Source organism: Mastacembelus armatus, chromosome 18 (assembly GCF_900324485.2).
Source record: "Mastacembelus armatus chromosome 18, fMasArm1.2, whole genome shotgun sequence".
Lineage (NCBI taxonomy): Eukaryota > Metazoa > Chordata > Actinopteri > Synbranchiformes > Mastacembelidae > Mastacembelus > Mastacembelus armatus.
The window spans coordinates 4,913,785-4,941,182 of NC_046650.1; the positions used below are offsets into that span (position 1 = coordinate 4,913,785).

Below are 27,398 nucleotides of genomic sequence, written 5' to 3' on the forward strand. Positions count from 1 at the left end.
TTTGTTGGTTCAAAGGTCAGAAATGATTTAAAAGGAAACCGTCAGTCAAAATTCAATCAGACTTGTCCTTGAATGTCTGATCAACACATAAGCACAAGTTTAGGTTTTACTAACCACAGTGATAAATAACATCTGTGATATGTGACCCATGAAAGAAAATGAACCTCAGGCCCCAGAAACACTAAACAGATCTTTTTATGTTAATAGTTTCACCTTTATTCTAAAGTAGACAGATGTTGCTAATCTGGGTGCACTTATATGTGATATTCTGTAAAAAACTGTGATTCATACCAGTTTATAAAAGGAGCTTTTCATCTCTGGACACAGTCTCCACAATATGTTTTTATACAGTTCAGTAATCAATTATCAGTTTAGTGAAGAATCTTCCACTGGTATTCAGGGCATCTTTAGTTTAGGGGATTGTTTTGACTTAATTTTGCCATTTAAAGTAGGTATTTGTTATATTTCCATTGAATAGAATTGAAATTCAGCTTTAGATGCATTATAATTATTATTTATTTATTATTAGTTGTTTAAGATCAGTTGTAATATTTTATATTGTGTTATATTTTATATTATATACATAAATTACACATATTGTAAGAATTGTACCATGAAATGCAAATTTACAATTATCTGATAGTGTTTTTATTGTAGTGTATCTGATTTGATGGTTTGACATAATCAAATGAACAAAGCAATTAAAATGTTTTATTTGCCATATTTAGCAACATGAATGATGTATTTTTTAAAAATTGTATTAAAATAATTACAAACTTGCAGTGTGAAATATTCTGTACAAAGGCAATAACAAATTTAGAAAAAAACTTTCTAACTCCATGTAAATCTAAAATATAATCATTGGAAACCAATTCAGACACAGAGGGGAATTCCAGAAAGCAGGTTTAGCAAAAACTCTGAATTGTTTGACCCTGACTTGAGGGAAACTCAGAGTTTTCTGTTCGAGAAACAACGATCATCTCTTGAGTTCCTGTGTCTCCTCCCTACTGTCGAGACAGGACCTTTAATTTCCTTGTTCACACAATTCATATCAAAGTGCTGATCAGTGCATTTATTTTCAGAGGTTTGTATCAGGTGAACCAGATAAAAATTCCAGTTAGACAGTAGCTGATAATTTATCTTGATTGGCGCTGCTTGGATAGGACTATTGGTACAACTGTGTTTTAGGGCCACAAGGAAAGACTTTTAAAAAGTTTGTTGAGAAGTTGAGAATAAAGTTGAGATGTTGAAGAGGATAAAGAGAGTATGTAGCGTAATGTTGAAGAGGACTGTAATGATCTGCAGGTGAAATGTTGAAACTGCATTGTGTCTGGAATGAACCACACTGCATGTTGATATAAAACCAGCAAATAATATTCAATTCCTTTAATGAGTCAAATCCAAGTGAGGTTCAGATAATGAGCCTGTGCCTTTCCTGTTTGTATAATGTTCTTATAGTTCACTCTGAGCTGCTGTCAGGTGCTTTGACTGCCCCCGAATGAATATATGTAATCACATCCCACCACTCTGTCATCAGTAGCCTACTGTTAAAACAAAGTGTAGTAAGGGTTAAATGAAAGGACTATGCTGAATGTAACTGTTTTTGTTGACAGTATTTGACATGGGAATAAACCACTGTCTCTCTACTGTTTCCTACTGTGACGGAGGAGCTTGTGGGAGCTGGACACACTGCTGTATAGATAATGGTATCTCCACTCTGAAAGATATGAAAATGCAAATACTTTATACTTGTTAATTTTGTCAGAAACATATTACTGTATATGGATCTTATATTTGGTTTTGGGTACTTGTGACAGAAAAACAGCAGAGAACGGCTTAAGAAATCGAAGTATCACCTGATTGCCTCCTGGAGATTCATCACTCGATCTGGCTGCTGCTAAAATTGAAGGTTGACTCCTGTCAGCACTTGGTACTGCAAAATGCAACAGGACATATCACTTTGGTTTTGCTACAGATATACTGTATACCACTAAACAGTACAATGCACAGTTTGAAATACCTGTTCGATTATTCTTGTTTTTGCAAAGTGTCCATGCAAATAGAAGTGTCCCCATCCCAAGAAAAATGTTTGACACTATCAGGGCAATAACAGTTGGACTCAGATCAGCTGATTTTGGCAAGATGTCTCCTTCAAACAGAAGAGATTGAATCACTGAGGTTAGATTGTGATTTTCTATAACAATATATATTTAACACTATCACTAATATGACAGCTTATCGATACAGCAAGAGAAGAAAATCTGTGCACATGTACTGTTAGTGTCTTACTGTTACTAATCCTGGTCCCGTGTCCGAACAGTATCTCTCCACATAAAGTCACAGCACAGTAATAAGTCCCAGCATCATCAGAGCTGAGGTTCCTCATGTGAAGGCTGTACACACAGGTAGTTTCTTCACTCCCAGTCGTCCGACAGACAGTGTTCGTATTTTTAGAGTAATGAATCATTGTTGGAGCAGAATGATCAGAGCTTTTCAGCCACATGACTCTGGTGTGTTCTGCAGCAACGTGACCAGTGTGAACAGAACAGCTGAGATTCACAGAATCTCCTGGTTGGACTGATTTATAATCCGGCTGCTGGACGACAGAATCGCTGATCATTTTTTCACCTTGAGAAAAGAGTTATATGTGATCATTAACATTATCGTAATATCCAGATGAATTGATCTTGAATTAGCAAGCATAGTGTTCATTGATACAGATGCTGCACAGACTATATACCTTTTATCACCAAAAAGGTACCAGATCCAAAATAAATGTCAGCATAGTTCATCACTCCACAGTAGTATGTGCCAGTATCTTCCCATGTAGCCCTAGAAATGCTCAGATTATTGTGGAAGTCGTCAAATTGTACAACATAGTGGTGAAATGTATCTGTGAATGTTACACGGTTAAGAAGTTTATCTGTTGAGGCCACAAGCTGTAGTTTCCTCCCAGAGGTCAGTTTGTACCACACTTGTGTTCTTGCAGTAGTATGAATGTAACACGTAATATTAACTGCATCCCCTAGATCCACTGCTTGAAAAGACTGAGGCTGAGAGACGTCACTATGTTGTGCTTCACCTGACAGAAACAGAAAAACAAGGAGGCTAAATAATACACTTCACTTTGATGAAATTAAAAGATGTCACCAGTGATCGTTTTTGTTACTTACACACAGTCCAGAGCAAGGAAATATGTAGAAGACACACCACCATTATCTCTGCTTGTAGCTTCATCTTCCTCGCAGCAGTTGTGACATACTAAAGTGTGATACCAGTGTGTAGCAGATTCACCATGCAGGACCAAGTGGTGCGAAAGTCAAGCCTGCCAATTATCTGATTGGTTTATCAAATTCATCTGGCCTCTCCTGATTGGCTGCTTAGTAAATCAAATATCCTTGATCACATTGGAACAAAGTAACTTTAATCACACGTCTTTGTAGTTAACATGCACCAGATTTAGATGACACAAATACAGGACAATCTGTTTTTACATCCAGTGACGTGCTTAATCTTTTTGTTTACCTACAGTAAACATGAAAGTTACATAAATGCTCTATCAAATAAAAGTTAGCAATGATAACCAAGAAAACTCAAGTAACGAACATAACAAATATAAATATAAAGCAATGTTCTGACTGCAAATATTGATTTGACTCCAACTCTGCAAATATGCAAAGCAGAACAGTGCAGACTAACCAAAGAGAGAAATGACATCACACTATATGATGTGGGTTGTGTGTTTCTATAAGTATCTCGTTTTGTTGCTGCCTCTGTGCTAAAGCAAATGTAGACTAGAGGTGAGACTTGCTGATAGTGAGGAAATGCAAACATTTATTCCTTGCCCATTATTTAACTTGTTTTGTTGTTTGTTTTCACAAAGAAATTGTCTTTCTCGCTGTTTTTCCTGCCCTGTATGTTTGCTGTACTTTGTTGTCTTAACCAGAACGTTAGCCAGGACAGCTGTGCAACTGTTTCCAAATGACAGAAGCATGTTTCCATATGTGCAGTGACACAGATGCGTAAATTCAGTTTTAGTATGGTCCTGACAGGTCCGGTCCAAATGACTAATCATGACTGATGGTTCTCAGCAACACTGGCAATTAAAGTATCAATACAAATTAGAAAAGCTTATTACTGCCTTTGACAGTGGATGCTACAGAAACTCTGATTGGTTTTCTTATAGCAGAAAACATTTTATTTGAAATGTTGACTGTCCCAGTAGCCTACAACAGTGTCAGTTCAGTTTATATACAGTAGAAGGTTTCTGGTAGCTAGTACATTCACCTGTTTTTTTACCTCTTGTGATATGTAACAGGAAGTGGAGGAGGTTCCTTTTCATCTATGCAGAAACACTGTAGTCCATCATCCTGTTGTACATTGTACTTGAAAGGTCTGTATCTTAACCAGGGGCTGGAACTTGAGGTCCTTATTGAAATCTGAAATCTGAAATCTACCCCTTGAAAGTTTACCTGCATTACTTAAATATATTCAACAACTTATTCTATGTGGACAAGATGTTGACAGAATAAAACTGTCTTCATTTATCCAATAAGTGTGCCTAAATCTCTATACATTCTAACTGGTAAAAAAAAAAGGTTACCTAAATTACTGTTGGGTTACATAATCCAACAATCCAAATCACCTCCTTGACATTTCATTTAACTGGATACCCCTCATGGCACTGTTCATTATTTTTTGTATGGAGATATATAAGGGGCTACAGATCTGCCCTACAGTCCAACAAATACGAATGTTGTTGTCTCAATAGCTGAATGGCATGTAACCAACTCATCTGCGTGGCACGGCCATTTTCTCAGAGTTGACAAAGGTCTTCCAGTGCCACAGATGATGTTATACAGTTGTTTACTAACAAACTAAATAGTTTTGCTGATTACTAGTGAACTGATCTTGATGTGTAAAATAATTCTTATTTCAGTGACCAATTATTCACTTTTTGTCACTAGACTAGACACGATTGTTGCAAGATTTTTTTCTAAAAATGTCACAGCAAGGTTGTAGTTATTATTGAGCAATGCTATACCGTATACTATATACTACCTGATGGGTAGCACAGACAGCAAACTCACGCAAGTATATGGGGGAGAAGACCTGAAAGCCTCTTATGTGGAGACATCCTGCATGAAACCACAGAGACAAACAAAAACACGAGAGGGCCTGAGACCTCCAGCCGTGCTGCTAACTGACACGTGGTTAGAAAAGGCCTTTTACATCTTTATGTTTGCAGCAGCTTGTACACTAAACAACTGACAGAGGATGTTCACTGATTGCTGAGTGGACACTTTTTGCATCGTGCACATACAGTACTGTAGCGGAGATATCAGTGATGCAGGGTGGGTTAGAGCTGTGAAAAATGTCAGAGAAACTAACCCCTAGCACAGGTGTGATATTCTAACTTTAATATTATATATTATCTAATATATAATATTAAAGTTCTTCAGTATCTGGCAACAAATTATGTATAGCAGTGGCCCTCTGACAGAAACATGTCCAGCTCTACTGCTTCACACTGGCGTACACACATTCCCTCGATACTGTCTTATCCCTCAGTCTTCTAGATGTGTTGCCTTTGTAATCTCCCAAAGCAGCATAATGAAGATTCTCTGCATCTTGACCTGACTGGTAAAGAAACAAAAACCAGTTAACCCAGCATGTGTCTTGGAGACAAAACTATTTCAACCAGTAATTTTACTCCACTAATTAACAGAATATATGATTTATAATCAATATAACTTATTCTGAGGGGACATCAAAACATGGAAACTGAATATAGTGCTTCTGGTCAAAGTCAAATCAAAACTAGTGGCAGCCAAAGCTGAGCAGCATTAGTGAAGCACTGTCTGACTATTGTGGTGGCAGCTGCCAGGTTTCTACAGCAGCTGACAAGAAAAGCAAAGTAAAGGCGTGTGTATTAGTGCATTGGTACATACCTCTCTATTTGGATTAGAGTTAGCAGAAAATGTTACGTTGGAATCTGTTAATGACAATCAAATAAAAAAATTAATTTTATTAAAATGCAAGATGTACTCAGAAATTACCGTCAGCTTCAGTGAGTAAGAGTTACCTGTATGGGGGCAGATTCTTTTGCACATCTTGTACACTGAGAAAACCAGTAAAACAACCAGGAAGGTGGTGAATGCCAAAGCTCCACTCAAGAAATACAGCAAGACAACAGAGGGCGCATTATCTGCAGAGAGTCAGACACCAGGACCTTTATTATTTCCACTTCTATTTAACTTCATCTTCACCTAAAAAGATTTAGATTTCTTTCTAGTCTAAACAATAAACAATACCGAAATGTCAAATTGCATACTGAAATGGTAAATGGTTACTACATTCATCAATACATATGACATGCATTAGATTTGATGTAATTTAGCCAGACACAGCACCTCTGCACTAAACTCACAATGTATATTAAGGAGGGCTGTCAACATGGGAGTGGGGAGTGTCCAGAATAACTTGTGGTTATGGGTGCCTGCTCGAATAAAGCCATCTCAACTGTGTGCAGTAAGAACTAGGAGAGGGAGAAGTGAGAGTGATGCCATCTCAGCTTAATACCCACATTCCACAGACTCAGGACCTGTTCACGCCCTTCCTGTTCTCTCGCACTGATGCTCAGGTCAGGAGCAGTTGGGAGAAATTTTGTGCATATACCCTTTACCCACGCATTACTCACGCTTCAATCACCTACGAGCAATATGCTTAACTTACGATACGTATACGCTTAAACCCCGAGTTAGTTGGCGTTCAGGTCACATCTAGGTCCCATTTTTAGCTGATCAAATTATTCCCTTCCTACTTACAGCCTAGATACGCTGCCGACGATCAACTCATGGGGCATTCCCGCTGTATTGACACCTACCCCGACTAAGATATGCTCTTTTCTGACGAAAGCAGTTGCTCTCTGTCGTTCAACAGTTATTTGCCTACCATCATCTTATGCACACCATGGATCAAGCTCAATGTGTGCTGCTGAATATTGTGCTTTTGGAACAAGTCCTCCAACAAACTGCTATCGTTTTTTTTATGCAGCTATCCCTCCAGTCCTTTTAAGGACTCTTGGACATCGACAGTATGTGGAACATCAGCATGCTCGCCAACACTAGAAGCTGGTCATGCAGGTTCCTGCTCCACCTTTCTCTTACGCTTGCCTACTCCTCTCGTGGCCTTTGCCCAGGGAGGCAAGTGATAACAAAAGTGGATGGTCGATGGAAATTTGGAGTTGTTGTATGATCAACAGTCAAAATCAGAATGAGCAGCAGTGGGTCGGCTGCCTGTTTTGTATGATGCAGACAGCATGAGTTAGTCTGCAGTTGGACGTGGTTTAGCCAGCATTTAGATGGAACGGACCAGACTGGGCAGGGGCAGTGTAGAACAGGACTTAAATGGCGTCGGTGCCACCGGTGTTAATGACGAGGTAGTTAGCGTTGGTCAATGAGCACAATTGAGTCCAGTGTTAAGTGGGACCATCAGGAATGCATTGTGAGTCAAACGGCAATAATTGCCAGAGACTGGCCTTTCACCCAGAGAGAGCTGGGATAGGCTCCAGCAGCACCCTGGTTAAGGAATAGGTGGGTATAGATGATGGATGGATGGATGGATAGATGGACTTCTGCTGGGCAGTTACTTACTTTTAATGTTCAGCCTGGTCCCATTTCCAAACAGTACGTGTCCACATGAGGCAACAGCACAGTAGTAGGTCCCAGCATCAGACAGATTCAGGCTGTTCATCGGCAGGTTGTAGACACAGGAGTGAGTTTGTGTCTCAGGTTTCCTCTCACACTGATCATTGCTGCCTCCATGGGTGTAAATGAGTCCTGGATGAGCTTGTCCAGAGTGTTTGAACCAGTAAACCCTGTGTTCTCCATCACAGGTCCCAGTGTGTACTGTACAGTTCAGAGTCACAGAGCCTCCTGGCTGGATGCTCTCAGATGCTGACTGATGCACCTGAGCTGGGATGTTCGAACCTGAGCCCTGCACGCTGACAACAGTGCCCTCACAAAACTCAAAGTCCAGTAAATTGCTCTTCAGGCAGTAGTAAGTAGCTGTGTCTGAAATTTGTAAATCTGATATCTTCAAATTATTTTTATTGTTTTCAGTAATCAGTGAGAAACGTGGATCTTTTTGAAATCTGCCATGAAAAGTGCCATTATTATTATGCTTATAAAATGTAGACACCAGGTTTGGTTTCTGTCCCAGACTTTGCTTATACCAGTAAAACATCACTGCTACCTGATCTTGACAGAGGCATGGCAAAGTCACACTTCCCCCAACTTTAACTAATTCAAAATGTAATAATTCTTGTTTTAAAGTTGCGACATGAGCTGAGGAGAAAGAGAACAAAGCAATTAAACGAGTCAATTCTGGCATGTCTGAATACACTCTATTACAGAATGCAGGAAAAATTGCACAAGGAAACACATGGTTATAAAGTAAACAACAAGCAGTTACAAAGAACAACTTACCTAAGTCCCCAATAAACAGACACGTGAAAAACAAAGCAAAGTTTGGAGGTGTCATTGTGCTTCAAATGCCGAGAGCAATGAACTGACTGTCTGTCTGTATGTTCTCCACTCTTCATAGAGAAGACTGGGTTTCATTGGCCAATCAGATTGTCTCTCCTGTTTTGGAAACAGTGAACAAATGCTCAGTGCCCCCCCATTCTTGGTAGTATGGTCCTCGAGAAGAGTGTCATTAACTAGAACAACAAAGCTTTAGAAGAATACTCACAATAATAGAAATCTGTAAAGCCTATAAAAAGAGCCACACCTCAGGGGAAATAAAAATGTCCATTATAAAAAGAGTAGAGAAACTTTTAGTGGGTTGGTCAACAGTTAAAGTCATGAATGCCTGTTTTCCAAAACAGTAATCTGATCTACCATGAATTCTGTCTCTCAAAGAATAAATGAAAACCTTTGTGATTACCTGCAATCTAAAACAGACCTCTGAGCTCTAACCAATATAGGAACATCCCTCATGTTATGTAACACACCAGTTTCTGCTGCAAATGTGTGCTATGTAGGAAGTGACATATTAACTGTTGTTGCACAATTTTGATGTGTTTTCGCACTCTATATCATCTGCACACCATCTGTACATGTTTGAAATTTGACATGGACTAAAGCTCACAAATGCAGATAAAGTCTGTAGAGTGTTGCATTAAAACATGTAGCAATGACTGCTTTGGCAGGTTAGGGGTAGGGGTTACCTTAGACCATGCTTGATGTATGATATGTTTGCAGATGACTGATATTGGTGTACGTGCCTGTGATTTTTTTCTTAACTTCCAAAGGCAGCTTTTTACAGTATGCCACTGCTGTCTGAGCCTAGAGGCGATATAAAATTAAGTTGTTCTAGCATTTGTTGTTAGGGAGTCAGTATTAAAGTTTAATCACAGTGAAGCAAACCTTCACACTGGAACTACCCCCTGCATTATGATAGTGTTAACAATTCAGTCCTTTCCTGATATGGGTGTGTATTTCTCTTTGCTGTGCACAGTATGTTTTCTGCATTCAATTTGTCACCTTCTTTTTTTAAATGACTACTCTGTTGTCTTGGCCCCCGTCAAGGCTGCTGCAAAGCGTGGCCTGGAGGCCACAGGCCAGTCTTCCTGTGTGCAAGCAATGACTTAAGTTTCCACCAGCGGAAACCTGTTCACTGTAGATCACACCTTTGTTATACCACAGGAGTCAAAACAGAAGTCAAATGCCAAGAGAGGGCTAGTTAAAAGGTTGCACTCTCCACCTATATGCTTAAGTTTGAAAGGTGTTAATAGGGCTAAAGGGATTTTTGTGCATGCTCGGCTTATATTTGCATCTAATTGTCTATATTTGATTTTTTTGTAGAGATTTTTAGCACACATATTTTACTTTACAGTGACTGCACATTTGACAGTTTTTTTTCAAACAAGCTTTAATTTGCTGCTGATTACTTTTAGTTTTAAAGCTTTTTTCTGTTTTATGTCATTTGTGAGGACCAGAGACATGTGAGATCATATCTGAATACAAATGATGGTGCATGCAAAACACTGTCTGAGAATGTACTTGGAAATTAGTAGAATTGCAGCTAATTTTACTAGTTTTTATACAACACAGTGATCAATCTTTTATTTATTTTTTTGTTTCATTTTCTTTCCTGCATTGGTGGTTTGTCAGCGTGTACACATACAGTTGAACACACAGATTTGCATTGTGTAGTTGCTTAACACCATCCAGCTCAAAACACTGATGTGCAATAGGTTGTTGATATGGACATTTAGTCGCTGACTCTTACAAACCCATCGTAACACTCCCAACTACATGGACACTAGTCAAACGTGCTTAATGAGTAAGATGCAGTCATGTTCACTCCAGAAACTGATAGATGTCGTCTGTTTGGCTGTGCTTCAAGCTCAGCTTAGTAATTGATTGGAACCTGGCACAAAGTGGAAATCATAGCACTTCATGTAATGCCTTTGGAAAAGATTCTTTAATGATATTACTGCATGGGGTATTAACATGCATTTCACTGATGCACATTTACAGCATTGTTTCATGAAAGCCATTTTTTTTTTACATTTTCAAAGAGATGCTAACAAAGTCGAATGTGATTTTACAGAGACAGTAATTAAATATGCTCAGTTCTGCAGCTTCACACTGAAGTACACACATTCACTCCAGGTGTCATCCCTCTGCTTCCTTGTGTTGATCTCAGTCTCTCTTAAAGCAACGTAATAGAGGTTTTCTCCCTTTTGGTAACCCTGAACATGAGAAACAGTACCTCACAGTGTGCTCCATGACAGAAATACAAAAACAAACATGTAACTTGTGCTATGAAAATATGTTTGACTAATAATACAGTATTTCATGTTAAAAAGATGTTACCTTTACATTAGTTTTGGAGGAAGATGAAAGTCTTGCTTGATATTCTGAAAAACGGAACCAGTTCTTAATGTCACATTAACTGGTTGAGTGGTATGGGTGAAAAAAAGAAGTAACATTTATTGTACCTGTGCAAGGGCAGCTTTGTTTCCTGCTTATGATGTACAGACAGGCAGCCAGTAAAACACTCAAGAGAGTGGTGAATGCTGAAAATCCAGTCCAGAAATACACCTGGAAAGAACAGTCCACCTGATCTGTACAGAAACAAAGAACATTACAGAGATTTGGATTTTTTTTGCTTTACATTTGGTGAGGGGGTAATTACCATTATTTATCAAATGATGAAACTTTTGCTACAATGTTACTCACTTTCAATGTTCAGTCTGGTCCCATTTCCAAACAGCATGTGTCCACATGAGGCAACAGCACAGTAGTAGGTCCCAGCATCAGACACATTCAGGCTGTTCATCCACAGGTTGTAGACACAGGAGTGAGTTTGTGTCTCAGGTTTCCTCTCACACTGATCATTGCTGCCTCCATGGGTGTAAATGAGTCCTGGATGAGCTTGTCCAGAGTGTTTGAACCAGTAAACCCTGTGTTCTCCATCACAGGTCCCAGTGTGTACTGTACAGTTCAGAGTCACAGAGCCTCCTGGCTGGATGCTCTCAGATGCTGACTGATGCACCTGAGCTGGGATGTTCAAACCTGAGCCGTGCACGCTGACAACGGTGCCCTCCGCAAATTCAAAAATGAATGTATAGCTGGTTGCACAGTAGTAAGTTGCTGAGTCGGAAGTGCGTAAATCTGAGATAATCAGATTAATTTTTCCTTTCATAGTAGCCAAATTGAAGCGTTCGTTATTTTTGAGTTCACCATAAAAAGTACCATTTTTTTCATACTTGTAGAAAGTAGCAATTAGCCTTGGTTTCTCTCCCAGAGATTGTTTATACCAGTAAAACATTGCAACGTCTTCTGCATAAAAACATGACAAAGTCACCTCATTACCAGCATCAACTGATATTAAACTGTGCTGTTGATGAACAGAGGAGGACAGTTTCAGAGCGTCCATTTGAGCTGAAGTGAGAGACAAAGCAAATCCACAGTTGGTTTCATGTGGTACTTTAGAACACTCAGCGATGATGAGCAAAATATGAGAACTGACCAAAAACTACAAAAAAAAATGTAAACAAAACTGTAGTCATTGAAAACTCACCTGCTTTTCCACAGAACACACATGTCAGATAGAAAAGAAACACTGAAGGCATCATCATGTTCAACGTCTTGCACTGAGCGTAATCCTGAACCTTTCTCCTCTCTTCAGACACAAGACTGCATTCGACTGGCCAACTACAGGTGTCCTACTTAGGAAGCATCACGTTCTCACTGACACACTGTCAAGTAGGTTTTGAAAAAATAAATAACCACAGACATCCTTGCTTATGTAATGACACTCGCACTCATTTCGCTGATGGGCTGCACTTGCTTTGAAGGTGTCAATTGCCAATCATGTGGATATGTAGCTGTCACTTAATGGGGGAAATAAATACGCACTATTCATTTTGAGCAGTTCAACCACACAGAGCAATATTCTCCTGTTTTATTGAAGTTTTTTAGGGTGTTTTGCCTTGATTTTCACAGTAGTTTGCAGAAGTGCAGACAGGAAACCTACAACCAAGGTTGCAACCTACAGTTGGTGTGAATATAAGGGGAAAAAAAATCAGGTAGACAGTCTAGTCAAGTGAGACCAAATGGAAAGCAAAACTCTGTTTAAGGTATTAGAAATGTCTGAGTTCAAATATAAACTGATAAAAATCTAAACAAAAAACTTTGGTATTCTTAGGTATTCTTCTCTAATACCTAAAAGGAGCAGTGGGGCCCTAATGGATAGAGTGTCAGACTTGTAATGAAGGTTGTGGGTTTGAGTCTCAGGACCAGCAGCAATTGTCGGTGGGGCAGAGTGACTAGCCAGCTCTCTCTCCACCTTCAATACCACGACTGAGGTGAGACCCCTGAGCAAGGCAACGAACCCCCAACTGTTCCCCAGGCAACGCAGCAATGGCTGCCCACTGCTCCGGGTGTGTGTTCACGCTGTGTGTGTGTGTGTGTGTTCACTGCTGTGTGTGCACTTCAGGTGGGTTAAATGCAGAGGGGAATTTCGAGTATGCGTCACTTTTTTCACTTTCAATTTCAATTTCAACCAATGAAATTAATTTAAATTAGAAAACCGTTTTTCCTTGATTTCATTTCATCTCTTTCTTCTCTGGGCTTTACATATTTCTTGTTTGCCAGAGCCTCTGCTCTTTGGTCACAATCTGGCAGAAGAAGGTGTGCCCAAAGACCAAAGGCCTAATTCTCCATTGTTCAGTCAACCAGACCTTAATTCATTCATGTTTCAGGGTTACAATCTGATTTGCATAAATGGAGGGAAACAGCAATTTGTGAAGTTTAGTTGACTATTCAAAATCTTTTTAACAATTAATGATTTTATACCTGTGTGACAACAACATCTGAAGTTCTATGCATTAATTATATAACAATAAATGATGTAACATTATTTAATAAGCATGAATATGTAGTATGTAGTTGGATAAATGACAACGTTTGAGAAGTGTGTCAGTCATATGCTATTGCCTTCAAACTCAATCGCATTGGTAGGAAAAGTACTTACTCCAGATCATCTGCAGAAGAAAAAGAACTGACACAAATATGTAGAAGTACTGCATTTCAAATGAAAGTACTACTTCACAAACTTTTTACAGTCATTTTGCAGTAAATTTTCTCTTCTGACTGATCTTGGCTTTTCAGTGTATTTTTATCACCACACTAGTAGATAATATTTATTCACACACACACACACACACACAAACACACACACACACACACACACACACACAGGCTATCAGAGCAACATTGAAAGCTGGCTGTCTGCATTAGTTTGATCCCAAAAAATCATTAATAATTTCTTCCTGTCTCCTATTCAATCAGTTGTTCCACTCTCTGGAAACACCTTCCTTGAAGGAAGAAGATCCGTAAATATTCACAAGATGAATCTGACTTTGAGACAATTAGTACAATACCACAGACAGCGAACACCCAATTAGTTTGAATTATTTTAAGTGCAGCACAGTTAAAGTAAAGTATAATGTTAAAGTCTTCTGGAACAGGCTGAAAGTTGTGCTGTTAATGTGCAGTAGCACAGTAGAAGATCAAGTAACAGTTAATTTAGATGAGCTGTTGTGCTATTTGTTTGTTTCAGTTGTTTTTCACAGCAGTGGTTTTCTGAAATGTCTTCATATATTAAATCTCTAAGGGTTTGGTCATATTCCTTCAGCACAACTTGCTGTTTTACTCCATTTTCCCTAAACAGAAAGAGCGAATCCTAGATCGCTAGTCATGATGGGATGTTTTGTAAGTGCGCACTTAATGTAATACAAGGTATGTCCATGCTCTGGTGTACTTATTCACTGGGAATAGTGCATTTTAAGGCATCATCTCTTTTTTGCCATGATTTTATTTTGAATTAATAAAAAGACTGTTCAAACTATGCACATTTCATGTTCGGTCTGTCCTGTACTATAAATTGGTCGTTTAAAGTTGTTTCTTTTCAGTCGTGGAGATTTTGCACGGTCTAGTGGCACAGAGATAGTGGTCAGACAGTAATTGAACTTCATACATTGTTTACTGAGAGGTGAGGATTTCATGAAGCATGTTTTGCTTAAATAACTTTAAAAGAGACGAGGATGAAACATGTCCAGCTCTATTACTTTACTCCGGAGTACACACATTCCTCTGTAGCATCTCTCTGTTTTCTTGATCTGCTGCCCGTCTTTACCCTTACAGCAGCATAGTGGACATTATCCACGTTGTCCACACACCCCTAGAGAAATATAATTAGTATGCTGGAATTCAACACAAATTCAACAGAAATCATGATAGAAAATATGTTTGAATTATATTGATCTGGTTAATCTAGATTAAATTACCTCTGCATTTGTTGTAGACGAAGCTGAAAATCTTGTGTGAGATTCTGAAAAACAGTGGAACGGTGTGTTTTTAATATACAGTATAATGTGATATTCAGTAATGAAACACTACAGATACAAACAGTATCATACCTGTGCATATGCAGCTGTTTCTCCTATTTATCATGCACAATAAGAATGCCAGTAAAACAGTCAGGATGGTGGTGAAAGTCAAAGCGCCACTCAAGAAATATACTAAGCGATGAGAGTCTTTTGTATCTGCACAGACACAGACAGGAGGAGATTTACAGCTACATTTTACTTTGTGCTTATATTTTGTTTAATGCAGGAGCAAGCATTACTATTTATCAAAACTAATTGTATTTTGCTGGAACGTTACTTACCCTCCAAGTCCAGTCTGGTCCCATTTCCAAACAGTACATGCCCACATGAGGCAACAGCACAGTAGTAGGTCCCAGCATCAGACACATTCAGGCTGTTCATCCGCAGGTTGTAGACACAGGAGTGAGTTTGTGTCTCAGGTTTCCTCTCACACTGATCATTGCTGCCTCCATGGGTGTAAATGAGTCCTGGATGAGCTTGTCCAGAGTGTTTGAACCAGTAAACCCTGTGTTCTCCATCACAGGTCCCAGTGTGTACTGTACAGTTCAGAGTCACAGAGCCTCCTGGCTGGATGCTCTCAGATGCTGACTGATGCACCTGAGCTGGGATGTTCAAACCTGAGCCCTGCACGCTGACAACAGTGCCCTCTGCAAATTCAAACATGTCCAAATAGCTACTTGCACAGAAGTAAGTACCTGAGTCTGAAATGCTCAGATCTGTGATTGCCAAGTGATTTTCCCCATTTCCAGTCTCCAGCATGAACCGTGGATTGTTGAATTCATTTTGAAAACTGCCAGTTTTGACGTATTTATAGTAGCTAGAGATGATCCTCGGTTTCTCTCCCAGAGTCTGTTTATACCAGTAAAACCTTGCTGCAACATCACTTTGATAGAAACACTGCAGAGTCACGTTCCCCCCAGTTTTAACTGATACAAACTTTCTGTCTTGTTTCAGAGATGCGAATTGCAGGTTTGTCATTTGAGCTGAAATGATGTGACATACAAAACAATGTACACACCATAGAACACAAAGATATATCAGAGGCAATGCATTTTAAAAGATTCAATGTGCAGTCCTGAAAATGCAACTCACCCATTGTCCCGAAGAACAAACCTGTCAGACAGAAGACAAACTGTGCAGATGTCATTGTGTTCAAATGTTCACGCTTAATGACAAGAACACTGAGCCTCTCTCCACTATTCACAGACAAGACTGTGTGTGATTGGCCAGTGAGAAGTGACTCTGAATGTCCTGTTAAAGAAATATGTTCACTGCCACCTATAGTTTGAAGTTTAGTTTGTGAGAAGCTTGCCAACACTTCGGTACAACTGGCAGGGCTGAAAACACTATACATTTACAGCAATACATTTAAATCTGCCTTTGACTATAAAAATCATTTTAGATGGGTCATCTAATGTAACTGATTGCGATTCAGGTGCACTATGTAAGTAGTTAGAAAACAGGGATGGTCCAAATGGCTTTTGTAGATCAGTTTTTTAACCTTCATTTCAAATTGTTTTTCCTCAATTTTATCCTCAGTGAGATTATTGTTGTCTTTCTTTTTCATGCTGCTTTTCTCAGGATTCCGGGAGGTGGCTTGCCCAATACTGCCTCCTGCTGACTTTAGACTGTTTACTATTCTGGAGTAATTAGTTGATTCACTGCACCTGCTCGCTGCAGGTTTTAAAGCAGACCAGGACACTGTGCTCCTTGCCAGATTGTGGTTAAACCTCGTGTGGACACTCTACTGCTACTTGATAAGACTCAAGCTCTGAGAAAATTTGAATTGATCTTTAAAACCCGTAGTGCTATTTTCCCTGCTTTCACTTGTACAGATTGTGTGTCTTCTAGAGATCTGCCTTCGACTTGTGTGAACCGTGGAAACACAGAGGAACTGCCTCGCCTGGATTCCGTACGGATTACTACGACGTACCTCTGGACTCCTTTACCTGACCGGAGAAGGAGATAAGTAATTGGATATCAATTCTTCCCTTATGTGGATGCTGAAGAGGAGACCTAGCTCTTAAGCGCTTCCCACAAATAACTAGTATTGAAGAAGCCAAGTTTGGTAACTGACACAGTCATTGTGACTTTTGACAGTGGAGTTGTTTTCTGGGTTATAAGGAAGCTGTTCTATTTGGACTTAAAGATTTGAGTTTTTCTACTATTAGGAATAAAGGACAATAAGGGAACCTCCTGGATCGTCACAACGAGGAGCCCTAAAATAGGAAGATCCCAATTAAAGGGAGTTAAGAAGTGTTTAGTTTTCCCCGTGCACCTGTGTCTCTGATCGCCTTAGTTTCCTGTAATAGTTGATTCTGCTAGCTCCCAAGGAACCTAGGGAGCAGTCTAGATCCCGTTGGCGTTATTCCCAGATCTTCCACCAGATCCACCCTTCATTAATTTCAATAAACTGTAATTGTTCTTTACCTCACTCGTGTCAGTATTTATGAGCTCTGAACAAGCTTGGTAAATCCTAACAGTACAATCTGGCCAAACAGAAAATGAGCTCAACTGACAAGGAGGAGTGGAGGGTTCGGGTGGAAGGTGCGCTGGCTTCTTATGAAGCTCAGCTTCACACGTGTGTAGCCAATTTAGATAAACTCACCAAACATTTAAGCAAGCTTACATTAGGAACGGAATTGATACAACCCCAGGACATGTCTCCAGCCCCAGCTCCCAGTCCAGTTTCACCTGGCATCAGAGACACACCCATCTGTGTACCGGAAAGATATTCTGGGGAACCTACTAGTTGTAGGGCCTTCTTAATGCAGTGCAATTTACAATTTAAGTACCAACCCTCTGCATTTCCTAATGACTCCGCTAAAGTAGCCTTTATTCTGTCCCTCATCTCGGGTCCAGCCCGAGAGTGGGGAGCGGCGGAGATGGACAGGAATTCGAATATCTGTGACTCCCTGGCGGATTTTTCCAAGGAATTAATTAATACCTTCGACCCTGCTAAACCCCGGAAGGAGGCCGCCATCCGACTGGCCCGTCTGACTCAGGGGAGACGGACAGTGTCGGAGTATGCAGTGGAGTTCCGGACCCTAGCAGCAATCTGTGACTGGAATAAGACCGCCTGGAGGGATATGTTTTATGCAGGACTTGCAGAGAAAATTAAGGATGAATTGGCAGCCCAAGAGGGGCCCGAACAATTTGACAAGCTCGTGGAAATGGCAGTCAGCATAGACCGCCGCTGGACAGAGAGGCAGCGGGAGAGGGGGTTGTCCTTCCGCTCACCTACTTCCCGGTCCCCCCCTACTCAATTACCGAATTACAAGACAGTACATCATGAGTTCCGGAATTCAGTTCGTATGGACAGACACCCACACGGCCCGACTGATGAACTAAGACCAGAACCCATGCAGATTGGGAGGTCAGGCCTAACTCCGGAGGAACGCAGCAGACGGTTTAAGGACAATTTGTGCCTATATTGTGGGGAGCCTGCGCACCGAGTCACTTCCTGTCCCGCACTGTTAAAAGGAAAGGCTCAACGGCCCGGAGGGGATCGCTGTTGAGCCCAGCTCATCTTGGATTGACCGATCCCCGGCTGCTCACAGAAGTTACGCTACATTGGAGAAACCAGGCCCGCACGTCCTCCGCTTTTATTGACTCCGGAGCTGATACTGAATTCTTAGATGAGGGATTGTGTAAAAGACTTGGTGTTCCGTTAACGGATCTAACAGCGCCAGTACAGGTTAAGGCTCTGGATGATCACGTTATACATGCTTGTTCCAAGAGGACTGCGACCATGCTTAGGACAATAGGGAATCATTCGGAATCCATATCCTTTAGAATCATTCACTCTCCGAGACTCCCGTTGGTGTTGGGAGCTACCTGGTTGCGGAAGCATAACCCGCACCTTGACTGGAACTCTGGAAGGGTTATGAGCTGGGTTACAAACTGTCTTACTAATTGTCTCCGCTTTGTACCTTCAGCATCCCCAGTCGATGACGAACAGGAAGAGTTTCCTGATCTGTCCGGAGTTCCAGCTGACTACGCGGACCTAAAACGGGTGTTTAGCAAGACGAGGGCAACTTCATTACCACCACACCGGCCATACAATTGTAACATCGACCTCCTGCCTGGTTCAATGCCCCCCCGGGGAAGGATATTCTCTCTCTCGGGCCCAGAGAGAGAGGCCATGCAGAAATATCTAAACGAGGCATTGGCAGCTGGGATCATTAGGCCCTCTTCCTCACCCGCCGGTGCCGGTTTCTTCTTCGTGGGGAAGAAAGACGGAGGGGTAAGGCCATGCATTGATTATCGTGGGCTTAATCGAATTATAGTCAAGAACCACTACCCATTGCCACTAATATCATCTGCTTTTGAACTGGTGCAGGGGGCCACAATTTTTACCAAACTAGACTTAAGAAATGCTTACCACCTCGTACGGATAAGAGACGGTGATGAATGGAAGACTGCTTTTAAAACGCCTGTTGGACACTATGAATACCTAGTAATGCCATTTGGACTCACCAACGCCCCAGCCACTTTTCAAAACTTAGTTAATGATGTGTTAAGGGACATGTTGAACAAGTTTGTGTTTGTATATCTGGATGACATACTGATATTCTCCCGTTCAAAGGAGGAACACATTACACATGTGAGAGCAGTTCTCCAAAGGCTCCTTCAAAACCAACTGTACGTGAAAGCAGAGAAATGTGAATTCCATGTAACGGAAATTTCTTTCTTAGGTTATGTTTTGACACAAGGACACATACACATGGATCCAGGGAAGGTGCAGGCAGTGCGAGAGTGGCCAGAGCCCCGCAGCCGTAAGGAATTGCAATGATTTCTCGGCTTTGCTAACTTTTACCATAAATTTATCAAGGGGTACAGTAATATTATGAGTCCTTTACACAAACTCACCTCTTCCAAGGTTCCTTTTATTTGGTCTGCCGAGGCCCAGGATGCTTTTTCAAGGTTAAAAATGAAGTTTACGGAAGCACCCATACTCACCCTGCCCGACCCGAAACTCCAGTTCCAGGTCGAAGTCGACGCCTCGGATACCGGTGTGGGAGCGGTATTGTCACAAAGGAGTCCGAAAGATCACAAATTGCACCCATCCGCCTTTTTCTCCCATAAACTCTCCCCGGCCGAAAGAAACTACAGCATTGGTGACAAGGAGTTGCTGGCGGTCAAGTTGTCGTTGGAGGAGTGGCGACACTGGCTTGAGGGAACCGAACAGCCGTTTCTTGTCATGACAGACCACAAGAACCTAGAGTACCTAAGAACCGCAGGGAGACTTAATCCTCAACAGGCCCGCTGGGCTATGTTTTTTGAAAGATTTAATTTTCATTTGTTTTACCTACCGGGCTACAAGAATCACAAAGCTGATGCCCTGTCACGCCTTCATGAACCTCCCAATCAGCAGTCGGACTCTGATTACATTCTCCCAGCTGCCACGCGACTAGGCCTGACCTGTATTGAAAAGAAAATAGTACAAGCTCATGCCCCATCACCCTCTGCCTGCCCACCGGACTTACTGTATGTCCCTGATCATCTCTGTTCTGATGTTCTTAATTGGTTCCATTCAGCACGTTTCTTTTGTCACCCCGGACCCTCTCGCACCCTTCAGTTGATATCACAACGCTTCTGGTGGTCGTCTCTCAAGAAAGATGTAAAAGAGTTTGTAGCAGCTTGCCCCACTTGTGCCCAGTTTAAGCCCTCCAGACAACGACCCCCGGGATTATTACGACCCCTACCTGTTCCACATCGACCGTGGTCGCACATATCTATGGACTTTGTTACGGGGCTACCTAGGTCTTCAGGGAACTCAGTGATTTTGACTGTGGTATATCGTTTCTCAAAGATGGTACATTTCCTTCCAATACCCAAACTACCCTCAGCTAGAGAAATGGCCAACACTGTCAAACAACACATCTTCAGATTACATGGCATACCTCGAAACATTGTCTCCGACCGTGGCCCACAGTTTGTAGCCAAGTTCTGGTCAGAATTCTGTAGATTGCTTGGAATTTCTGTTAACCTCTCCTCTGGTTTCCATCCCCAGACAAACGGTCAAGCAGAGAGATTAAACCAGGAGCTAAAGACTGGTCTTCGACTGCTGTGTTCCAAGGATCCCGCTTCATGGGCCACGAATTTGACGTGGGTGGAATACGCCCATAACTCCCTCCCCTCCTCGGCTACTGGCCTATCCCCCTTTCATGTGGTTTACGGCTACCAGCCACCCCTGTTTGAAGCGCAAGAGCGCGCCTCGTCGGTGCGTTCGGCCCAAGCGTCTTTCCGGCGCTGCCATCTGGCGTGGAGAAGAGCCAGAGCGACACTTTTACAGACAGTATCTGCGTACCAACGCTGGGCCAACAAGAAGAGGTCTACTCCTCCCACATACCTCACGGGTCAGCGGGTCTGGCTCTCCACCTCTGATATTCCACTCCGAGCCATGCACAAGAAACTCTCACCCAGGTTCATTGGACCCTTTCCGGTTTCGAAGGTGGTTAATCCGGTGGCCGTCCGGCTGCGACTACCGAAATCCCTTTGCATTCATCCAACATTCCATGTCTCTAAGATAAAGCCAGAGGTGGTGAGTTTCCTAGTGCCTGCCCCCAGACCCCCCCCCGTACCATTGGCGGCGGCCCGGTCTACATGGTGAAGTGTCTCCTCCGGTCCCGTTGACGAGGACGTGGGGTGCAGTACTTGGTCGACTGGAAGGGATACGGTCCAGAGCAACGTTCCTGGGTTCCGGCCTGTTTCATTCTGGATTCGGGTCTCATCGCGGCATTCCACCGCCGTCATCCCAATCAACCGCGGTGACCGTCAGGGGACGGTCTTTTTGGGGAGGAGTACTGTCAGGATTCCGGGAGGTGGCTTGCCCAGTACTGCCCCTGCTGACTTTAGACTGTTTACTATTCTGGAGTAATTAGTTGATTCACTGCACCTGCCCGCTGCAGGTTTTAAAGCAGACCAGGACACTGTGCTCCTTGCCAGATTGTGGTTACACCTCGTGTGGACACTCTACTGCTACTTGATAAGACTCAAGCTCTGAGAAAATTTGAATTGATCTTTAAAACCCGTAGTGCTATTTTCCCTGCTTTCACTTGTACAGATTGTGTGTCTTCTAGAGATCTGCCTTCGACTTGTGTGAACCGTGGAAACACGGAGGAACTGCCTCGCCTGGATTCCGTACGGATTACTACGACGTACCTCTGGACTCCTTTACCTGACCGGAGAAGGAGATAAGTAATTGGATATCAATTCTTCCCTTATGTGGATGCTTGAAGAGGAGACCTAGCTCTTAAGCGCTTCCCACAAATAACTAGTATTGAAGAAGCCAAATTTGGTAACTGACACAGTCATTGTGACTTTTGACAGTGGAGTTGTTTTCTGGGTTATGAGGAAGCTGTTCTGTTTGGACTTAAAGATTTGAGTTTTTCTACTATTAGGAATAAAGGACAATAAGGGAACCTCCTGGATCGTCGCGACGAGGAGCCCTAAAATAGAAAGATCCCAACTAAAGGGAGTAAAGAAGTGTTTAGTTTTCCCCGTGCACCTGTGTCTCTGATCGCCTTAGTTTCCTGTAATAGTTGATTCTGCTAGCTCCCAAGGAACCTAGGGAGCAGTCTAGATCCCGTTGGCGTTATTCCCAGATCTTCCACCAGATCCACCCTTCGTTAATTTCAATAAACTGTAATTGTTCTTTACCTCACTCGTGTCAGTATTTATGAGCTCTGAACAAGCTTGGTAAATCCTAACAGCTTTAGGAGTGGAGGTCTGCACTGAAGCTGAATACCAGTTGTGGTGGGTGTGGTTCTGCCTCATCTTGTTCCTATTCTTGTTCTTTTGTCTTTTCATGTTTTTTAATAGTACAGTCTTTGGCTTTTTTAGCTCTTCTGTTTTCTTTTCTTCTCTAATACCTAAAAACACAGTACATTTTATCAGAGTGTAGTGTCCCTCTACAATAGCCATAGTCTGTTCAGCAAAACATCAAGTTAGTATATGAATGAATTCAATGTTAGACCTTTAGGTGTCGCTACAGAAAAATGGCAGTTTTTGTTTGGCATGTAAAAATGAGCATGTGCTCCACTTTTGATACTTTTACTCAAAACACTGGGGCCTACTACACATCTGGTGTCATCACAGACCCATAGGTGGCCTTACATGTTCCTTCAATAGCCACTAAAAACAAATAAAACAATAAGTCACTTAGAAAAACAGTAAATTTGCACAGAGTGCAGGATATTTAACGTTTTCCTGTGGGTCGTTTGGCCTGGCATGGACACACAACTTCACCAGTGAAAATGTAGCAGCAGGATAAGTTGACCGACCTCAGAATCCTTACATCAAATGAGACTCTCTCCACAGTGCCAAAAAAAGGCATCATTGCATCTCCCTGTGCCAAACGTGACAACAATGGTGCATGGCATCTTTCAACTGTGGGCTATAGGCCTAATACAAAGGTCAGGCTTTCTTCTGGAGAACAGGCTCGACAAAGACTAATAAAACATGAAAGGAATGCTAACAGAAAATTACTGACTGAGTTACCATCCATCCATCTTCTTCCGCTTATCTGGGGCCGGGTCACGGGGGCAGTATCCTAAGCAGGGATACCCAGACTTCCTTTTCCCTGGACACTTCCTCCAGCTCTTCCGGGGGACACCAAAGCGTTCCCAGGCCAGCTGAGAGACACAGTCCCTCCAGCGTGTCCTGGGTCTTCCCCGGTGCCTCCTCCCAATGGGACATGCCCGGAACACCTCCCCAGGGAGGCGCCCAGGAGGCATCTGGTATTCTTCTCTAATACCTAAAAGGGGCAGTGGGGGCCTAATGGATAGAGTGTCAGACTTGTAACGAAGGTTGCGGGTTTGAGTCTCAGGACCGGCAGCAATTGTTGGTGGGCCAGAGTGACTTGCCAGCTCTCTCTCCACCTTCAATACCACGACTGAGGTGAGACCCTTGAGCAAGGCACCGAACCCCCAACTGCTCCCCAGGCAACGCAGCAATGGCTGCCCACTGCTCCAGGTGTGTGTTCACGCTGTGTGTGTGTGTGTGTGTGTGTTCACTGCTGTGTGTGCACTTCAGGTGGGTTAAATGCAGAGGGGAATTTCGAGTATGCGTCACTTTTTTCACTTTCAATTTCAATTTCAACCAATGAAATTAATTTAAATTAGAAAACTGTTTTTCCTTGATTTCATTTCATCTCTTTCTTCTCCAGGCTTTACATATTTCTTGTTTGCCAGAGCCTCTGCTCTTTGGTTGGGTCTCAGTCACAGTCTGGCAGAAGGTGTGCCCAAAGACCAAAGGCCTAATTCTCCATTGTTCAGTCAACCAGACCTTAAATCATTCATGTTTCAGGGTTACAATCTGATTTGCATAAATGGAGGGAAACAGCTGTTTGTGAAGTTTAGTTGACTATTCAAAATCTTTTTAACAGTTAATGATTTTGTACCTGTGTGACAACAACATCTGAAGTTCTATGCATTAATTATATAACAATAAATGATGTAGCATTATTTAATAAGCATGAATATGTAGTATGTAGTTGGATAAATGACAACGTTTGAGAAGTGTGTCAGTCATATGCTATTGCCTTCAAACTCAATCGCATTGGTAGGAAAAGTACTTACACCAGATCATCTGCAGAAGAAAAAGAACTAACACAAATATGTAGAAGTACTGCATTTCAAATGAAAGTACTACTTCACAAACTTTTTACAGTCATTTTGCAGTAAATTTTCTCTTCTGACTGATCTTGGCTTTTCAGTGTATTTTTATCACCACACTAGTAGATAATATTTATTCACACACACACACACACAGGCTATCAGAGCAACATTGAAAGCTGGCTGTCTGCATTAGTTTGATCCCAAAAAATCAATAATTTCTTCCTGTCTCCTATTCAATCAGTTGTTCCACTCTCTGGAAACACCTTCCTTGAAGGAAGAAGATCCGTAAATATTCACAAGATGAATCTGACTTTGAGACAATTAGTACAATACCACAGACAGCGAACACCCAATTAGTTTGAATTATTTTAAGTGCAGCACAGTTAAAGTAAAGTATAATGTTAAAGTCTTCTGGAACAGGCTGAAAGTTGTGCTGTTAATGTGCAGTAGCACAGTAGAAGATCAAGTAACAGTTAATTTAGATGAGCTGTTGTGCTATTTGTTTGTTTCAGTTGTTTTTCACAGCAGTGGTTTTCTGAAATGTCTTCATATATTAATCTCTAAGGGTTTGGTCATATTCCTTCAGCACAACTTGCTGTTTTACTCCATTTTCCATAAACAGAAAGAGCGAATCCTAGATCGCTAGTCATGATGGGATGTTTTGTAAGTGTGCACTTAATGTAATACAAGGTATGTCCATGCTCTGGTGTACTTATTCACTGGGAATAGTGCATTTTAAGGCATCATCTCTTTTTTGCCATTATTTTATTTTGAATTAATAAAAAGTTGACTGTTCAAACTATGCACATTTCATGTTCGGTCTGTCCTGTACTATAAATTGGTCGTTTAAAAGTTGTTTCTTTTCAGTCGTGGAGATTTTGCACGGTCTAGTGGCACAGAGATAGTGGTCAGACAGTAATTGAACTTCATACATTGTTTACTGAGAGGTGAGGATTTCATGAAGCATGTTTTGCTTAAATAACTTGAAAAGAGACGAGGATGAAACATGTCCAGCTCTATTACTTTACTCCGGAGTACACACATTCCTCTGTAGCATCTCTCTGTTTTCTTGATCTGCTGCCCGTCTTTACCCTTACAGCAGCATAGTGGACATTATCCACGTTGTCCACACACCCCTAGAGAAATATAATTAGTATGCTAGAATTCAACACAAATTCAACAGAAATCATGATAGAAAATATGTTTGAATTATATTGATCTGGTTAATCTAGATTAAATTACCTCTGCATTTGTTGTAGACGAAGCTGAAAATCTTGTGTGAGATTCTGAAAAACAGTGGAACGGTGTGTTTTTAATATACAGTATAATGTGATATTCAGTAATGAAACACTACAGATACAAACAGTATCATACCTGTGCATATGCAGCTGTTTCTCCTATTTATCATGCACAATAAGAATGCCAGTAAAACAGTCAGGATGGTGGTGAAAGTCAAAGCGCCACTCAAGAAATATACTAAGCGATGAGAATCTTTTGTATCTGCACAGACACAGACAGGAGGAGATTTACAGCTACATTTTACTTTGTGCTTATATTTTGTTTAATGCAGGAGCAAGCATCACTATTTATCAAAACTAATTGTATTTTGCTGGAACGTTACTTACCCTCAAAGTCCAGCCTGGTCCCATTTCCAAACAGCATGTGTCCACATGAGGCAACAGCACAGTAGTAGGTCCCAGCATCAGACACATTCAGGCTGTTCATCCGCAGGTTGTAGACACAGGAGTGAGTTTGTGTCTCAGGTTTCCTCTCACACTGATCATTGCTGCCTCCATGGGTGTAAATGAGTCCTGGATGAGCTTGTCCAGAGTGTTTGAACCAGTAAACCCTGTGTTCTCCATCACAGGTCCCAGTGTGTACTGTACAGTCCAGAGTCACAGAGCCTCCTGGCTGGATGCTCTCAGATGCTGACTGATGCACCTGAGCTGGGATGTTCAAACCTGAGCCCTGCACGCTGACAACAGTGCCCTCTGCAAAATCAAACATGTACAAATAGCTACTTGCACAGTAGTAAGTACCTGAGTCTGAAATGCTCAGATCTGTTATTGCCAAGTGATTTTCCCCATTTCCAGTCTCCAGCATGAACCGTGGATTGTTGAGTTCATTATGAAAAGTGACAGTTTTGTCATATTTATAGTATCTCGAGATGATCCTCGGTTTCTGTCCCAGAGTCTGTTTATACCAGTAAAACCTTGCTGCAACATCACTTTGATAGAAACACTGCAGAGTCACGTTCCCCCCAGTTTTTAACTGATACAAACTTTCTGTCTTGTTTCAGAGATGCGAATTGCAGGTTTGTCATTTGAGCTGAAATGATGTGACATAGAAAAAATTGTACACACCATAGAACACAAAGATATATCAGAGGCAATGCATTTTAAAAGATTCAATGTGCAGTCCTGAAAATTCAACTCACCCATTGTCCCGAAGAACAAACCTGTCAGACAGAAGACAAACTGTGCAGATGTCATTGTGTTCAAATGTTCACGCTTAATGACAAGAACACTGAGCCTCTCTCCACTATTCACAGACAAGACTGTGTGTGATTGGCCAGTGAGAAGTGACTCTGAATGTCCTGTTAAAGAAATATGTTCACTGCCACCTATAGTTTGAAGTTTAGTTTGTGAGAAGCTTGCCAACACTTCGGTACAACTGGCAGGGCTAAAAACACTATACATTTACAGCAATACATTTAAAACTGCATTTGACTATAAAAATCATTTTAGATGGGTCATCTAATGTAACTGATTGTGATTCAGCTGCACTATGTAAGTAGTTAGAAAACA

At 41.5% G+C, this 27,398-nt stretch overlaps 4 protein-coding genes and 1 pseudogene across 6 annotated transcripts; all 5 read right to left on the minus strand.

Moving 5' to 3' along the window:
- Positions 1–1,371: 1,371 nt before the first annotated feature.
- Positions 1,372–3,288, minus strand: LOC113135818 (T-cell surface glycoprotein CD8 beta-2 chain-like). Of its 2 annotated transcripts, none has more exons than XM_026316112.1 (6): positions 3,174–3,288; positions 2,741–3,082; positions 2,290–2,628; positions 2,021–2,149; positions 1,857–1,933; positions 1,372–1,717 (listed from the first exon to the last, which is right to left on the minus strand). In XM_026316112.1, the coding sequence occupies exons 1-6, from the start codon at positions 3,235–3,237 to the stop codon at positions 1,583–1,585; spliced, it is 1,086 nt and encodes a 361-aa protein (XP_026171897.1). In that variant the 5' UTR covers positions 3,238–3,288; the 3' UTR covers positions 1,372–1,582. The 2 variants fall into 2 exon arrangements, with proteins under 2 accessions (XP_026171897.1, XP_026171905.1); XM_026316120.1 differs by having other exon boundaries at positions 2,741–2,832; positions 2,909–3,279.
- A 114-nt stretch (positions 3,289–3,402) lies between these two features.
- On the minus strand, positions 3,403–8,596 carry LOC113135851 (uncharacterized). The gene is made up of 5 exons (XM_026316166.1): positions 8,490–8,596; positions 7,656–8,348; positions 6,086–6,208; positions 5,952–5,995; positions 3,403–5,640 (listed from the first exon to the last, which is right to left on the minus strand). Exons 1-5 carry the CDS (start codon positions 8,542–8,544, stop codon positions 5,518–5,520), a joined length of 1,038 nt encoding a protein of 345 aa, XP_026171951.1. The 5' UTR covers positions 8,545–8,596; the 3' UTR covers positions 3,403–5,517.
- A 1,873-nt stretch (positions 8,597–10,469) lies between these two features.
- LOC113135832 (immunoglobulin kappa light chain-like) lies at positions 10,470–12,254 on the minus strand. 2 transcript variants are annotated; one of them, XM_026316142.1, is made up of 5 exons: positions 12,097–12,254; positions 11,253–11,957; positions 11,012–11,137; positions 10,893–10,930; positions 10,470–10,762 (listed from the first exon to the last, which is right to left on the minus strand). In XM_026316142.1, exons 1-5 carry the CDS (start codon positions 12,152–12,154, stop codon positions 10,640–10,642), a joined length of 1,050 nt encoding a protein of 349 aa, XP_026171927.1. In that variant the 5' UTR covers positions 12,155–12,254; the 3' UTR covers positions 10,470–10,639. The 2 variants fall into 2 exon arrangements, with proteins under 2 accessions (XP_026171927.1, XP_026171919.1); XM_026316134.1 differs by having other exon boundaries at positions 10,887–10,930.
- Positions 12,255–14,423: 2,169 nt separating this feature from the next.
- On the minus strand, positions 14,424–16,127 carry LOC113135841 (uncharacterized). Its single transcript, XM_026316155.1, has 5 exons — positions 16,061–16,127; positions 15,250–15,951; positions 14,999–15,124; positions 14,867–14,910; positions 14,424–14,760 (listed from the first exon to the last, which is right to left on the minus strand). Exons 1-5 carry the CDS (start codon positions 16,113–16,115, stop codon positions 14,644–14,646), a joined length of 1,044 nt encoding a protein of 347 aa, XP_026171940.1. The 5' UTR covers positions 16,116–16,127; the 3' UTR covers positions 14,424–14,643.
- Positions 16,128–25,588: 9,461 nt separating this feature from the next.
- On the minus strand, positions 25,589–27,353 carry LOC113135807 (uncharacterized; annotated as a pseudogene).
- Positions 27,354–27,398: the final 45 nt, after the last annotated feature.